The sequence below is a fragment of the Rhipicephalus microplus genome, chromosome 3, assembly GCF_043290135.1.
Source record: "Rhipicephalus microplus isolate Deutch F79 chromosome 3, USDA_Rmic, whole genome shotgun sequence".
NCBI classification, from domain to species: domain Eukaryota; kingdom Metazoa; phylum Arthropoda; class Arachnida; order Ixodida; family Ixodidae; genus Rhipicephalus; species Rhipicephalus microplus.
The window spans coordinates 269,012,390-269,029,773 of NC_134702.1; the positions used below are offsets into that span (position 1 = coordinate 269,012,390).

General features: G+C 41.8%; 1 protein-coding gene across 2 annotated transcripts in view; it reads left to right on the forward strand.

Annotated features, from left to right (window-relative positions):
- The window catches only part of LOC119168092 (tRNA pseudouridine synthase-like 1), a 219,908-nt gene that overhangs the window by 82,867 nt on the left and 119,657 nt on the right, over positions 1-17,384 (forward strand). For both annotated transcript variants that reach the window (XR_005109425.2, XM_037419513.2), the window contains exon 4: positions 232-408. Coding sequence is in view for 1 of the 2 variants with exons in the window: in XM_037419513.2 (XP_037275410.1) it covers positions 232-408 (177 nt within the window). In the remaining variant the exon portion in view is untranslated. The remainder of the gene's footprint in view (positions 1-231; positions 409-17,384) is intronic.

Below are 17,384 nucleotides of genomic sequence, written 5' to 3' on the forward strand. Positions count from 1 at the left end.
ACGCTGCGACTATGCTGCGCGTTTTGTGCATGCCTTGCGTCTTTCCTTTTTTTTGTTCTGAAATGTTTATTTTCATTTTCGTTGCGCAGGATTTGCATTAAAGACCACTAAAATCTAATCCTTAGCGTGCCTCAGTGTCTTTTTGTTTTTTGTAATATTTAAAATGTTTTTCTGTATTTTTGGGGGGTAGTCTTTAATACTATTCCAACTACCAAGTGTTTTGCTTCGCAGCATCCGCGACGTGTTGCAGGTGCCTGCCTGGTTCCACGCACGGCACTTGGCCATGTGGCGCAGTTACCGGTACCGTGTGGCCGTCGTCAAGGCGTTGCAATCCGACGAGCCAATTCGTGTCGGAGGTATTCGCGCCTGGCTCCCACTCGCAGAACTCAATCGGTGCCACATCGTTCCGTAAGTAGCTTGTTTTACATCTATGTTTAGCGATGTTCTAGGCATTTTTTGAAACATGACTTGTCTCTATGCTGACCACTTCCTGTGCCTCATTGGCATTCTGCATCAACATCACGAATGAGACAGTGAAAAGCACTAGTTTTTGCTAGTCCCGGATTCGGAACTTAACGTGGGAATGTGGTTGAAAGCAACCGCCCTCCACCTTGTAAGCTACAATACTAGAGAGGAGCCACAGGCTTCCGATTAACCTGAGTGATCACATCTGTGCATTTAAGGGTGGGTAAAGTGAACTTGACAGATATGTTTTTGTCTCCCTATAGCAACTTGCACCATTCACAAGCCCTTTCTGTGCACTTAATCCACTTGATTTAAATGATTAAAAAGTGATGCTCCTGAATTATAGCTTGTATACGTGCCGTTAATGGTTTGTGCGCAGCCTGTTTTGCCTATCACATGGCATTGATTGTGTAATGGATGTAGTAAGTTCTCCCGGGCCTGCATGCAGGTGCAGCCGAGATAATTAGAGTTTGTTGTGCTTGTCTTTTGACTGTTCTAGACCGCTGTCTCAGCACGATTTTTAGCTCGTAAGTCTAGATAAACAGTACTAGATAAAATCTGTTATCAGATTACTCCAGGGGCACAAGATCTGTGTCTATGGCACCAAGCGGAGTGAACAGTGAAATGAGTAGAAATTCTGCCACACTGCTCAAAAATGTCCGAAGAACCTCGAAATTTTTTCAGCTGCTCTAATTTTAGCTAGAAATGGCCAGCTGCAGTTTGGCCATATAATCCAATTCCGATGCTGATGTGCAGATCCCAACCTTACCCTCTGAACTAGAATATTGCCTTGTTGTGTGTTGTTTATTTTTATGTATGGGGTTTTCACCCGAAAAGACTGTTCACAACGCTCTGCACAGACTGCACTGCTTTCAAGAAGCTTGGTGATTATTGTAGCTCAAATAAGTTTATTCGAGAGCACCAGCGTTAACGCTGGTGCTGTCAGTGATTTGGTGGTTACTGTATGAGAGACAATGCGTACCGCTGATGTATCATAGACAATGCTGCTATCAGTCTACAGCGCGCATTGCTTGTAATTTGTCATTTTTTGTCGCACAAATAAAGCGTTAAGTCCTCAACATGCCAACTGCTCCTTTTGGCAACATCGTCACGGCAACGTGATAACATTCTGGCAACTAGATTAGCACCGCGCAGGGGGTCTATTTTTACTTGCATGTCAATAGATAGCGCCACTGCTACTTTTCATACTTTGCACCAGCTCGTGGCATTTATGTGTGTAGTAATAGCGGATATTTAACATGTACAGCACCATCTGTCGATGATTGCGTAAGCTCGATTTGCTGGATCGGCTTTGAGCCACCTTCGCCGGATAGTTTTATCTGCTGGAAACTCGTGCTAGCTTACACCAAGCTTTTTTGTCTTGGTGCTTGTCTTGCAGTATGGCTCGCAGAAGTATGGCATATTCTTAAAAAACACGGTAAATTACAGATGGACTCTGAACGCGGATAAAAAAAAAAAAACAAGTCGCTTGCCTAGAAAACGTGAATATGCATACGAAAACAAACATGTTACTAGTTGCAGGAAGCCATCAGCAGCTGTTCAGATAGAAACTGGGCCCGTATACATGTAATAATAGAGGCGGATATTAGAAGAATCGTAAGCTTCGCCTTTAAAAGTTGACTAAATATAACAGCACGAAAAAAAAAAGAACTCTGACAAGAAGCAGGCGGCACAAGCGCAGACTACCAACTGATATTTTAACCGCCTTTTTTCCCCCTTATTTCAGCAGCACCAGTGCTGAGTAGCAAAACGAATGCCAATATCTGATTAACCTCCTGGCTTTCCTCTTCTTTCTCTCTTATAAATAGGCTCCTATAAATAGGCGAGCAAACAGTTAACATGAGAAAGCTCTTATAAATAGGCTAGCGAACAGTCAAAAGAAAAAGAGAGGAACAGTGAAAAATGGCCAGGATAACCAATGAAAAGATAGGAAACCACTAAAAATATGAACAATCATTGTGGCTTACTGCGGAGACCCTCTCATTCCAAGAAGCAGAACTCTCTGTCTGATGGTGCAATTGATGACTTGCTTATATACACACAATCTTTTCACGCACCATCTGTGCAGCTTCGCTGATCATACGGGCGTGCTCTTCTTTAATCTTATCCAGAACTGTGATCCTTCCGAACTGCGGAGTGCACCCACACGTTCTCTCGTGTAATGCCAGGAAGCCATCTTTGCCATCACAAACATTATTGGCGGGTTTTTGTAAGTTTTCATTTAGGCATCTGCTCGCCAGGCCCTCGTAACATACATGGCAAGACAATGCGGTCCGCTCAAGTGCAAGCTTGCAAGCTGCGTCAGCAGGGCGGATAAAATCGTGTGCATCAGTAGTAACTTCGGTCATTTCAGGTAAGAGCATGGCAACCAGCATCATAATTGTTTCTCGACCATGAAGCAACCAAAGAGGGGGGAACCTTGTACTCTCTTAGATCGCAGTGTTGTAAGCAAACGGCTTCCCATACATACTGCTCTACAAATGTGATCAACAAGTCGGCACACCCACGTGCCATTATTCTCTGGAATGGTTTGCCTGATTACATTGCTGCCGAGTCAAATCATGAAACATTCCGTCATATGTTATCGAGCCACTTCACAAACTTCACCGAGTAGATGCCTTTCCGTAGCGCAAGGATAAATTTTGGGAACTTTTTTGCCCTACATCATCATCAAAGCAAATTTCTCGTATGCTTCATTAGATGAGCTATTTCTGACTGGCAGTTATCCCACCTATCCCCTTTTATTATTCACCCCGCTGTATTGCCGCTATGAAATGTATTGTTTTCTTTATCTTCATCGCGCATGGTATTAGTTTTTATTTTGTAAAACATGAACTCATTTTAAGATTGTTGCAGCTGTGACATGTAACCGCTCCGTTCTTGTGCTCAATAAATGCACACTTTCGCTTATTCTTTGCATGCGTGCATCATCTTTACATGTATATATTTATTTATAATGCTTTCTGTTTATTCTATTGCAATAGTATCGTTCCTTATGTATTTTTGCCAACTCCACATGTATATGTGAATGTACCTAGTGTATCGCCCCCTTATGCAATGTCCCCACCCCTGGGGCCCCTCATCATCATCATCATCATCAGCCTGTCTACGTCCACTGCAGGACAAAGGCCTCTCCCATGTTCCGCCAGTTAACCCGGTCCTGTGCTTGCTGCTGCCAATTTATACCCGCAAACTTCTTAATTTCATCTGCCCACCTAACCTTTTGTCTCCCCCTAACCCATTTTCCTTCTCTGGGAATCCAGTTAATTACTCTTAATCACCAGCGGTTATCCTGTCTACTCGCTACATGCCCGGCCCATGTCCATTTCCTCTTCTTTATTTCAACTATGATATCCTTAACCCCCGTTTGTCCCCTAATCCACTCCGCTCTCTTCTTGTCTCTCAAGGTTACACCTACCATTTTTCTTTCCATTGCTCGCTGCGTCGTCCTCAATTTAAGCTGAACCCTCTTTGTGAGTCTCCAGGTTTCTGCTCCGTAGCTAAGTACCGGCAAGATACAGCTGTTATATACCTTCCTCTTAAGGGATAATGGCAATCTACCTGTCATAATTTGAGAGTGCTTGCCGAATGGGCTCCATCCCATTCTTATTCTTCTAGTTACTTCAATCTCGTGGTTAGGCTCTGCGGTTATTACCTGCCCTAAGTAGACATAGTCTTTTACAACTTCAAGTGCACTATTACCTATCTCGAAGCGCTGTTCCTTTCCGAGGTTGTTGTACATTACTTTAGTTTTCTGCAGATTAATTTTAAGACCCACCTTTCTGCTCTCCCTGTGTAACTTCGTAATCATGAGTTGCAATTCGTCCCCTGAGTTACTCAGCAATGCAATGTCATCGGCGAAGCACAGGTTACTAAGGTATTCTCCATTAATTCTTATCCCTAACTGTTCCCATTCTAGGCTTCTGAAAACCTCCTGTAAGCAGGTGGTAAATAGCATTGGGGAGATTGTGTCCCCCTCCCTTACACCCTTCTTGATTGGTATTCTGTTGCTTTCTTTATGAAGCACTATGGTAGCAGTTGATCCCCTGTAGATTTCTTCCAGAATATTTATATATACTTCATCTATGCCCTGATTCCGCAGTGTCTGCATGACGGCTGATATTTCTACTGAATCAAACGCCTTCTCGTAATATATGAAGGCTATGTATAGTGGTTGGTTATACTCTGAGCATTTCTCTATTACCTGATTGATAGTATGAATGTGGTCAATTGTTGAGTAGCCTGTTCGAAATCCTGCTTGTTCCTTTGGTTGATTGAATTCTAATGTTTTCTTTACTCTGTTAGCAATTACCTTTGTAAATAGCTTGTACACTACAGAGAGCAAGCTGATCGGCCTGTAATTCTTCAAGTCCTCGTCATCTCCTTTCTTATGTATTAAGATGATGTTAGCGTTCTTCCAAGACTCTGGTACCCTTCCCGTCAGGAGACACCTCGTAAACAGGGTGGCTAGTTTTTCTAACACAATCTGTCCTCCATCTTTCAGCAGATCTGATGTTACCTGATTCTCACCAGCAGCTTTGCCTCTTTGCATGCTCTCCAAAGCTTTTCTGACTTCTTCTATCATTACTGGTGGGGTGTCGTCTGGGTTACTGCTAGTTCTTATGGTATTAAGGTCGTGGTTGTCCCGGCTACTGTACAGATCTCTGTAAAACTCCTCCGCTATTTTAACTATCCTATCCATATTGGTAGTTATTTTGCCTTCTTTGTCCCTTAGTGCATACATCCTACTTTTGCCTATCCCAAGTTTCCTCTTCACTGCTTTAAAGCTTCCTCCGTTTTTCAGAGCGTGTTCAATTCTCTCCATGTTATACCTTCTTACATTGCAAACTTTACGTCTATTAATCAACTTCGAAAGCTCTGCCAGTTCTATTTCGCCTGTTGTACTTGAAACTTTCATGGTTTGACGCTTCTCAATTAGGTTCTTCGTTTCTTGGGAAAGCTTGCCAGTGTCCTGTCTAACTACCCTGCCTCCAACTTCCACTGCACACTCCGTAATGATACTCGTCAGATTATCATTCATTGTATCTATGCTAAGGTTGGTTTCCTCGCTAAGAGCCGAGTACCTGTTCTGCAGCGACACTCGGAATTCCTGTACTTTCCCTCTCAGTGCTAGCTCATTGATTGGCTTCTTGCGTATCAGTTTCTGTCGTTCTTTCTTCAAGTCTAGGCGAATTCGAGACCGTACCATTCTATGGTCACTGCATCGTACCTTGCCAACTACTTCCACATCCTGCACGATTCCTGGGTGTGCGGTCATTATAAAGTCTATTTCGTTCTTATTTTCGCCATTAGGGCTCCTCCATGTCCACTTGCGGTTTTCTCGTTTTCGGTTGAAGGTATTCAAAATCTGCAAATTATTGCATTCTGCGAATTCTAGTAGTAGCTCTCCTCTGGCGTTTCTAGTGCCGAGGCCATAATCTCCTACGGCCTGGTCTCCAGCCTGCTTCTTCCCTACCTTTGCATTAAAGTCGCCCATCACTATAGTATACTGTGTTTTTACCTTACTCATTGCCGATTCCACGTCTTCATAGAAGCTTTCAATGCTTCAGTTGAAAGCTGGGGCCTGTAAGGTACCTTGAATTAAAAAAAAAAAAAATGTTACGTATGGCAGAACCTCATCCACGTTTTTGTGATCACGGTCAATGTACATGGATAGCATGTCAGCGAGCATCTTGTTTAATCCCTTCATCACACCGTTGGTTTGTGGATGGTATGTGGTCGCTTTGTGATGAGCAGTTTCAGTAAGCCTCATGACGTCTTGCATCAGTTGGGCTGTAAAGGTTGTTTCACAGTCAGTGATGACAACTGTTGGTGCTCTGCGGCGGAGGACAATGCTGTTTATTAAACACTACGCAATCTTATTGGCTGTTCCTTATTGTAGCACTTTCGTTCCATAATACCTCGTCAAATAGTCACTAGCGACTACGATCCAGCGGTTGCCATTTTGTGACTTCGGAAAGCACCCGAGGAAGTCCATGCCAATTTGTTCAAACGGGTGTGATCGTGGTGCAATAGGCTTCAATAAACCAGCGGAGCACACAGGTGGGGTTTTACAGCACTGGCAATCGTTACATGTTTTAACATAATGCCTTCCATCCTCCCTGAGCTTTGGCCAGTAGTAGGCAGTACGAATCCGGGCAAGGGTATGCGGGAGTCCCAAACGGCCTGACAAAGGCTCACCATGGCAGGCAGATAAAACATCAGCACGTACTGCTGATGGAACGATGAGCAGGTGTTCCATTGCATAAGGTTCGAAGTTCTTTTTTGTAGAGGATGTCGTTGGGGAGACAAAATGACCTTGAACGCGCAAATGCCCGTGATGGACTTGAGCTGTGGCCTTTAAGGTATTCAATAAATTGTGCAAGCTCTTAATTGTTCTGCTGTTGTTGGGCCATTTCAAATTCACTGACCGTTCAAAGGAACTGGCCATCAGTATCATCATACCTCGAAGTTGTTGCAATGGAGCGCGAAAGACAATCGGCATCAGTGTGTCCGCGGTCACACTTGTAACGACCGTTACATTAAATTCTTCAAAGCCCAAGCTACAACTCGCGAGGCGCCCTGATGGGTCCTTGAGATTAGCCAGCTAACAGAGAGCATGGTGGTCTGTAACAACTCACGGACGGCTATACAGATATGGTCGGAACTTTTGATTTCGCCCAAATAACAGCAAGGCACTCTTTTTTCGTGTCCGAGTAGTTGGTTTTTGTAGATGACAGATTGCGACTAGCACAAGTGATAAAACGCTTGACGTTGTCTTGCCATTGGACAAGCACTGCACCAAGACTGACGTTGCTTGCTTCAGTGTGCAGTTCGGTTGTGGCACCTTCATCAAAGCGCCCTAGTAAGGGCTCAGTCTAGACCTGTACATCAGTACCAATATAGTCGGCGGCGGTGCGCCGGTGTTTTCACCTCCAGCGGTAGCGCGTGATCGGGGGGGGGGTTAAACTACAGAGTGAGGAGAAGAGAGCAAAGAGTCGTTCGAATGGAGAAAAATAGAAAGATATTTACCAATATCATGGAAATATAGACTGTCTCTTTGAGGAAAACTCTGTATTGCAAGATTCTGCTTCGGTTCTGCGCAGCACGCCAGTGTCGGTGGTGTTTCATGGCTCCGGAGTATGACGATAGAAACCACCTTCATTTTCCTGCGCTGCCCGTTGCCCTTTTTGGCAGAAAATTGATAAGCGCTGGGAAAACCACCATCGCCAGGATGGAAGTCTCCGATATAAAAAAGAGCCTTGCGTGCTTTCCGCTAGGGAAAGAAGCATCACTGCCGCATCGGGAAGGGGTGGATTGAACTCACCAATGTCTAGTTTCTTATGAAGTCAATAATTTCAAAAGGCTTCAATGCAGCGTCGGGTTCAACCTACTGCTGAACATCGAAACCACACGTTTCAGCTTTCGCTGGTTAATCATTTATACGAAGTGCTTTGGCGGTGATGTTTTCTTGCTCCTGTCGCTTGCTGAAGTTCATACAGATTCGTACTATAACCTTGAGGAAAATCGGTTGGCGTGGTCGTTCAACTATGGTGGGAATGATGGGAAGTACACAGTTAGGATGAAATTGCGTTAGTTAGCGAACTGTCGGTGGGTGTTTTCAGTTTCAATTTGATTCTTTTATTCTGCGCGCTGTAGCTTCACACGGCCTACAGTATTCACAGGCGTGCGTATATGTGCGTGTCGGGGAGCGGGGCAAGGAAATGGTATCTTCTTTGAAGTGGTAACAGCATGCTAGCTTGTCTGATTTAGGCTGCATTGCATGTTTATGGTTGGTATTTGATAGTTTTGGCAAAGTGTCGTTCATGCACCGATCCCCAATATTATATAATCCGAAATATACCAAGGAAACTACATAGATTTCACTTTATTGTCTGTATAATTACGTCTTTCCTAGACGCACTTAACGTGGCGATGAAATGATGGCAAAATGACGATGAAGCTACCTGAACGCCCCTGAATGATCCGCTGAACCTCCCTGCATTAAAAAGATCTTTTCTGCTCTGTACTGAATGGTCTTTACAGCGGAGCGAGAGATCCATTGTATATGAACCACTGTTTTCACGATCTTTATACGCATGAGCACAGGTGCCTGCCCTTGGTATAAAAGAATGTGTTTATTACTTACTTTTCTATGCGGTATTTTTATTTCCATAAATTGATTATGCATGTTCCGAGTACAAAACTCGTGTTTATTTTCACCATTTCCAAAAAATTCTTCATTATTTGCTAGCGCCGAATCTCAAAAATAATTCCGATCATTGTATGATACTCCAGTTCGGTAGAATTTGACCCGGTTTCGGGTAAATATCAAGGTCACGCAGAGCTCCTGCAATCAGCTCTATATTTGGAAGAATGAAGCAATACTTTATTAAGAATAAGTTCATGACACTTTGTTTTATTGTCGATGAATGACCACCGCGAATGCCGAGAATGAAATCCACCTGAAGCAGATACGAAGCTTCTACTTTTCATCAGTCCCATTGTGGTTGGAGAGACTGGTGTCTAGCCTGTTGGTACATAGCTTGGAATCTAAAAACCCAGCTTTCATAAAACACATACACAAGAAGACCAATAAGACAACCGCACAACTAGAGCTTGTCATCATGTGTTTTTTGGAGGCTTGGTTTCTCTATTCCAAGCTATGGTGGTCGAAGCACCGCTCAGTCAGCCTCGCGTGCCCAACGTAGACGTTTCAAAAGTTAATTTGAGCACACACACACACACACACACACACACCCAGGCGCATCAAACACGCGCAGCGCTGTGTGTGTGTTTGTGTCGATTGTTAACGCTGAAATTAATTTCCTGTAATGATCTACCAACTAGCCCAACAACAAGTTCTTCTACTCGCGTAGACACTCGCTCCAGATTCCATTCTAGGTTTGTATTTTATGAAATTTTACACTGAAACTGGCCTCCTCAATCGGCTTAAGCAGTGTGCTTTCGATTACCGAGGACACTGTGATGTGAAAACACTCGCTGACTTTGGCGTTTTGGTAAAACCGGGGACAACCGGTGTGTTCAGAACCTTCAGTATTGTACAACGTTGTGCCACTTTACCGTGCGGGGCTAGCGCATTCGCTGCGGCATGATGATATATATATAAAAAGAAATGACAAATAGTGGCGGGCTGGCGCCACATCGCCTTTATGGTGCGACGGCAGCGTGCCTGCCCTGAAAATTTCGGCAGCAGCGACGCCAAGCAGCGCGAGGAAACCAGGTGGCGGCGCACAGCTCTACCTTAGTCTGAAGGCACTGCTGAAGCTCGGAAAAAGCGGCACTTTGCTCTGGACCGCAGGCAAAAGGAGTATCCTTCTTCGTTAAGCGAGTAAGGGGTTCGACGATGTTTGCGAAGTTAATATGCACAGAGACCCAAAGATTGCCACACATCCCGTTTGTTTAAAGGCAGGGGAAAATGCAGCAACAGCCATTGTCTTCTTTAGGTCTGACCGAATGTTATTATGACTGACAAACTTTAGTTCCTCCCAGCTTACATGGCACTTTCCAGTTTTAGTGATGGGCCTGATGATTGAATTGCGACGAAGATAAACTGATGTCGCCGTGGATGTTGCTCAAATGTTTGGGAAAAGACCCCAACAATCTCTAGACAAAGCATGATTCCCACTTCAGACCTGACAGCACCGTATCCATCATCCTTTGGAATTTCGCCAGCGCAGAGCACAATCCAAATGGTAGCACTTTAAATTCGTAGATGCCATTGGGAGTTGTGAATGCTGCTTTTTTTCATTTCCGGTCATCAGCTTCAATATGCCAGTAGCGGCTTCACAAATACATTGATGAAAAATATTGGGCATGTAGAAGTCGATCCAGTGAGTCATCTATGCATGAGAGAGGTTACATGTCTTTCTTCGTCACTTTGTTGAGCTTCCGGTGATTCACGCAAAATTGAAGAGTGCTATCTTTTTTTTAACAAGTAGGAGAGGCAACGCTCATGAGCTGTCGAGGGTTGGATGATGTCATCGTCGAACATCTGGTTCACCTGAGTGCGTATCGCCTCTTGTTCTTTTTGCGACATGCGGTAAGCGTGATCATACTGGCTGTTTGGTTGGGTCCGTTATAATGCGAAACATCACAGTTGGGGTCGGCTTGATTTTTGAAGTAGACCCAAACATTCACTATACATGCGTAAAATTATGGGCATCTGCTCCTGCTGTGCAGAGGATAGCTGGCAATTCATGTCAACTGTGCTGGCCAATGAAGTGTCACATTCGGTGGCAGGGGCTATTGGAGCTATAGTAAAACATGCTTCGTCATCAATGGCTTCGAACTTCGTGATCGCTGTTCGCTTTGCCAAGTATTGGTACTTGCCGCTGAAATTCGTGATCAAAAGCTGAGTCCTCTGATATTTGCCGAGCCAGGAGCACGGAAATGTTATTTCCGGCGATACCACTACTCTTGTTATCACAGTCGCTCTCCACAGTTACCAACATGCTGGCTCACAGTGGGAGTGCGATGGCGTTGTTAACAATTTGAACTGTTGTGGTTGTCTGCACAGTGGTATCTTTTTGCCGGGGCATATGGTCTTCAGTAAATGGTATAAACAGGTCGCGAAGGTTAATAACGGCTCCATGCTCGCAGAGGAAATCCATTCTGAGAATGAGCTTTTGGGAGCATTTGGATGACGTCATCGAGCATCTGCTTCACCTGGGATGTATTGCATCTTTTTCTTTTTGGGATAGGCGTACTGTGTTTCTGGCCATTTGGTAGGGTCGGTTATGATGTGGAGCTTCACAGAACTTTCGTATTTCTTTACGGAGCCCTCGAGAGAGAGAGAGAGAGAGAGCTCTGTAAGGAGATACAAGAAGTAAAGACAAGTCTAGACTTTTTTAATACGAAGTTTGAAAAAATATCGGCTTTGTTGTCACGACTGGAAAAAGAAAATGGTGAGATAAAATCTCAAAATGATGCTATCAAAACTGAATGCAGACAAATTAAGGCGGAATGAAGGTCTTCAAAAAATTTGTTATCCTACTGTTATGAAAATTACCATGCTTGCAAACCACTGAATGGAGATGTCAATTTTGCGAACATATTTCAAATATCTTATCTAGAAAAAAAGTTATGACAAATTTCCACATTATACTAGGTAAATTCTTACAGATCGTTATGGTAACTCGCAATAACAAAAGTTACTTTTCGAAACTACGTGTTTTCTCTAAACGGTTCATCCCACAGGCTAATCAAACTAGATGTGAAAAGGGTTATTTCTTTGATCAGAAATAACTTTGAAACTTGGAAAGTAAAAATGAGCTGGTATTTATGATATAATCACAATTCTATCTAGGTTGAGAGAAAAAAAAAAGCTTTAGCCTGTAGTTCAAGTGCTGCGGAAGAGAATGGTACCAAGTTTGTTTCGATATCTTCACAGAAATTTGCTCAAAACTTCCATAAAGCAGATTCACTTCACAAAAATAACAATGCCGAAAAAATTACATTTCCAGTCGTAAAGACACATGTGATTTCATATATTAAGCTTTTAACAAAATGAAATGTTATTTTGCCATAATATAAATTTTTATAGTATAAATATGTAAAATTGCAATTTTCAAAAGCCAGCATTTTATTTTTTAATTTGTCCTACATTAAGACCCTCGTCCCCCCCTTAAGCAACTCATTATTAACAATGAACTTAAAACTACTACCCTAAAACAGTATTCGCAAAATAAAAATATTTAAGTGAAGAACATTCCTGTCATAGAAGGTAAGCAGTTGACGAGGGTTGTTCAAAAGATTGGTGAAGTTATTGGTGAATATGTGAAGGAAGATGACATAAATATATGCCATCGCGTGGCTTTTTAGAATGTGTCTTGCCCTCATATTGTTGTACAGTTCAAAAACTGGTCTAAGCACGACACACTACTAAAAAGGTGAGAAAGTTGCACCTAACGACAGCTGGTATGAAAAGCTGCTCAGTGCAGCTTTTTTGCCAGGTCTCCTCACAACCTTGTTGCGCAATAAACTTAAGTCAATTCAATAATTCAATTCAATATTGGTTTTCCGAAAAGCATTTTTTTTTTACCTAAATGAGTATATCTGCCCACAGTTAAAAAACCACTGGAACAAACTGTTGCGTGTGAATTGAAAGTGAAATGGCGATTTCCCTGGAGGAAACGTGGCAAAATTATTGCCTTAAGGGATGAGAAATCGAGGGTGCTTCAGATTACAACTGAGAATGATGTAGAAAAAAATGGTCTAGACTTGTTGCATTTCATCTTTTAGTAAAAAAAAAACAAAATCAGAATGGCTGTAGATTGTTTAACGCCATACGAATTGAGTTTATTGGTATCTAGTAAAAATAACCCCAGTTCCTTCCTTCATATTAATGTACAATCAGCTAGAAACAAAGCAGATGAGATAGTGATACTGCTTGAATCATTTGAATTTTTCTTTGACGTCATCATGGTTACTGAAATGTGGTACCACCATGAATCGGAAGTTTGTCATATACCTAGTTATGTCACTTATTTCTTGAACCGCAACTATAAATTAGGTGGTGTGAGTATGCTTTTAGTGAAAGGTGTGTTTTAGTGTGAAATAGTTGAAGCTCTTTCGTGGTTACTGATGATTACGAGATTCTGACTGTGAAGTTTTCTTCGAGTATCTTCCCTGTAGTACACTGTCCCCCCCCCCTCCCCTCAATGCAACATGTCCACTTTTCTTTTGTTTCTAGACACTTTTCTGTCATAAGCCTATAAAAATAATTATAACCTTACTATCCGAAGTGAGCTAAACATTAATATGCTAACTATCAGCGCCCACTGGCTTCATCTTTGTGATATCATGAAATCGAATGCATTTACGAATGTCATAAAACACCCCACTTGATTTTGTGCCCATTCCTGAACAGTTATTTACGTCATTATAACAAATATTACCAGTATGCCTATTTGCTCTGATGTCCTTAAGACACACATCCGCGTCCATTTACGTGTTTATTCCATTTTTAGACAAAGGGAACCTAAACTTAGGGATGCTGAACCACTGCCTAGACTATACTGGTACATATTCGCTAGCACACTTTATATGTTCATTGAATATATATGGAAGATCTAATGGGACTTCGTTTTCTGTGATACTGATGCTGACACATTATATAATGCTTTCATCATTCATCAAAAGTTTTATCAAAGCCTATGACAAGTGCTTTACAATGAGGGCGACCGCGCAAGGCAAGAAAGCCTTGGATTACATCGAAGTGCCTGAAAGCTATTGAAGTAAAAAATGAACTTTATCAGCAATTCGTAAAATCAAGAAAAAAACAATACTTCGAGTCGTTTAAAAAACACAAAAATACTACAAATTATCTATAAAGTAAAAACAAGTTTCAATATTTTAGTGGCCTTTTCAGCCCTGAAAAAACTAAAACATCTGGAGCCATCTGGAACAGGTTAAGCATGTTGCTCCATCAGTCTTCAAATGACGACACATACACGATTAAACTTACTGTAGACAACCAAGTCCTCACTGGTGATATTGGTGATAACTTTCCTAAAGCCTTCAGTTGTTGATCATCAGTAATTCTCAAAAAAAGATGCATGATTATCTACTGACGCTTCAAGCATGATACGTCTATTTTTTTTTTTCTTTCTTATTTTAAAGACTATAGTCTTTCTTGGGGAGCTGCGACGCAAAAAATTTGGTCTACCTGTCTGTTCATTTGTCCGTTTGTTTGCCTTTAACGACACCTTAAAAGGCAATGGAGTGACCGGCCGATACCCCGAATGGCCCACCCACCCCATCCATAGCGCCCACCAATATTACTCAAGGTTCAGCGTTCATACTCGTGCGATTGTCAATTAAAAAGCAATTATTGTGCATATCTGAGGCACCATAACAACACTTCGATATTTTGTGTGTATATCTTTTACTAGACAAGACATACATAAGCAATTCTAAGGACCGTAGTGCTAATCACGCTGCGCTGACCATGCGACGCTTGCACGAAAAACGAGTGTTTCTAACGCTTTGCTAAGATGACACAGTGGTGGCACCTACCCGTTACCTTGCATTCTACGCCTTATCACCTCTGAGACGGGTGCGCACGCCGCGCGTGTGCTTCGTTTTCCAAGATAACTGCCAGATGGCGCTCATGTGTCACGTGTGACGTGACTGGATGCGCTCGTTCGTCTCTGCTGCACGCTCGAGGCACTCTTAACGCAGCACCTCCAAAATACCATTCATTCATTTTCTTGCACAGCACATCAAATGAACGTTTTTTTCACTCTTTCCAGATGCAAGACTATCGTCTTTCGACAACATTTGCAGTGTAACATGCACATACGGGGCCATTGTTTTGTATAAATTTGCATACCTCATGTACTTTATTTTATTACATGTGTCTCAATTTTTGCAAGGCACGCATATTCCTGTTCACTTATTTGCAAAGTTTCACTTGTTTCACTGATGTTTATAACGATGTTTTTTTTACTCCTAAATGTTTTTTTCTGTAGAGTGTTTGATTATTTCTTCCTCTCGCTTTTTGTTTTACTTTTTTGCTGTAGATCTGCACCTAATGTATTTCTACTGTATCAAATTTGTGTATTTATGCTTTAAGCTATGTAATTATTGTGTTTTGACAGTGTATTGTATTGATGTATTCTTACTTTGCATATTTATGCTTTATATGTACATATATGTACTATCCGCAATTACTGAGTGTTGTGCATTGTTGTGGCGAGGGCAGGGGTCGGTGCTCTGTCAGGCATTCAGTTGCTTTTTCATCACCCTTTCCCATTCAACCATTTGATAAATGAATGTTGTATGTTTTCGATTGTGAGTAAACTTCAAATTCTTTACCTCTAATGGGGAGAGCTCGCAAGACCATAGCTTTGCGGGATTCATGGGTAAGCAAATAGGCAAAAGTGCATTTCCGTTTTTGGTGACTATACGTCCCTAAATAATAGCAGGTGTTGCGATGTAGACGGTTTTCAAATTCATTCCGTGAAGCATGTCGTTCATGTATCACCTGTACTAGCATACATCGTTAACCTAATCTTTCAATTTAGCACCTTTCAAAAATTGGGACAAAAAATAACGTGTCGAATCACAGACCCATTTCTGTTCTACCTGTATTTTCAAATGTAATAGAAAGCCTTTTATAGAAACAACTACTGTGGTTGTTAACCGAGCAATACATTAATATTCATTCTCAATTTGGTTCCACAAAGAAGCACTCTACAAAAACTGCTCTAATAAGGCCAAAAGAAATAATACTCGATGCACTTGAAAAAAAATACATATATACTATATACACTTGGAATTTTTGTACATTTTTCAAAGGCCTTCCACAATAATTAAAAAACTTGAACACTATGGCATTCGGGGGAACTTTCTTAATGTCATAAAAATATATTCAAAGCACAGACAGCAAAAAGTAGAACTCAATGGCTACACATCTAGTTTAAAAAAAAACTGTTTCATGGCGTGCCCTAAGGCAGCATACTGACTGGGTCCCCTGCTTTTTAATAGTTATGTCAACAACCTGGTAAACATTGATAATTATGCAGCCTTTATTATTTATGCAGATACCAGTTTATTTTTTTAGGACCATGATTTGAATAAACCCTTGAATAAAGCAAATGTTGTCTTGGAAATGTTGAACATTTGAAGCATAACAAATTGGCTAATTATAAATACCTCAAAAAACAAAATCTGCGCTTTCTTGCTCAATAAACAAGCCAGTGATCTGCAATCTGGACTTGAAGGCTGGCTCTGAATTCATTATTATTGAACCTCTGGTGAAAACTCTAGGAGTAGTCTTCCATGAGAACATGCTATGAAACGAACAGGCTGAGCGCTAAACGTTCCTTTACTGTAGATCTCCTATCACGTATCCTTTTGCCACAAAAATTTAACTCTATAGTTTTGTCTACATCATTAAGTTGCTGTCAGCAACATTATGTTGCTGCTGTTTGGTATGGGGCACCACGATGGATGTATAAATTACAGAAAAAAGCTGTACGCATAATTGACCTTTCTCAAGCAATCCCACAACGCCCCGCGGACACGCAGAACACTATGGAAATAGTCTGTACGTCGAGGGAACTGGCCCTTCCTCCGCCCGCTGCTTATTTGTGTCGTGTGAGCACAAAACGAAAAGAACATGCCGCCGCTTGTTGAATAGGGTGCGAACCTGAAGCTGCATGTGCTTGAATTCTTATACATTTTTAGTTGACTTATGTTGCCTTCCCGATTTGCGCATCTGATACTTGTTTCTTTATTTTGTCTTTTTTTTCTTGTGTGTTATAAATGTTGTACCCACCCCCTCTGTAATGCCCTACGGGCCCTGAGGGTATTCTAATAAATAAATAAATAAATATATCTACGCTTGAAATGTGAAATGAATAACACTGTCAGTATAGGTATCACTGTACGGGTGTACATCAAACGTAGAAGATGAGCGGCATGCGAGTTGTTGCGTTCTGATACATTTGGTCAAAACATGCTATTGTGAGGAATATGAGCTGGAACATTTAATTCATGGTTATTGAACCATTAACTGCTCATAAAGTGCTGTGGCTTTTAATACCATCGTGGTATGATCGGTCTATTAACACAAGACTACAGAGAAGTGTTAGAGTTATCGAGTTTTTAATATTCTTATGGACAAGTCTTGTGCTGAAAAAAAAAAGGGGGTGGGGGAAAGTAAACACACTCTAAACGTGTTTAAAGACAAAGGCATGGGCCTAGAATTCGAGTGCGAGACACCTTGCTTTGATCACTTGCGGTTTCTTCTAATATGCTTAACTGCCTCTGCGGAGCATGTTTGCGGGCAGTATATTCTGCATTGAGTGAGACCACTATTTAATTTCACGTCGGCGCCTTCAAATATTGTTCAATGAGGAATAATGATG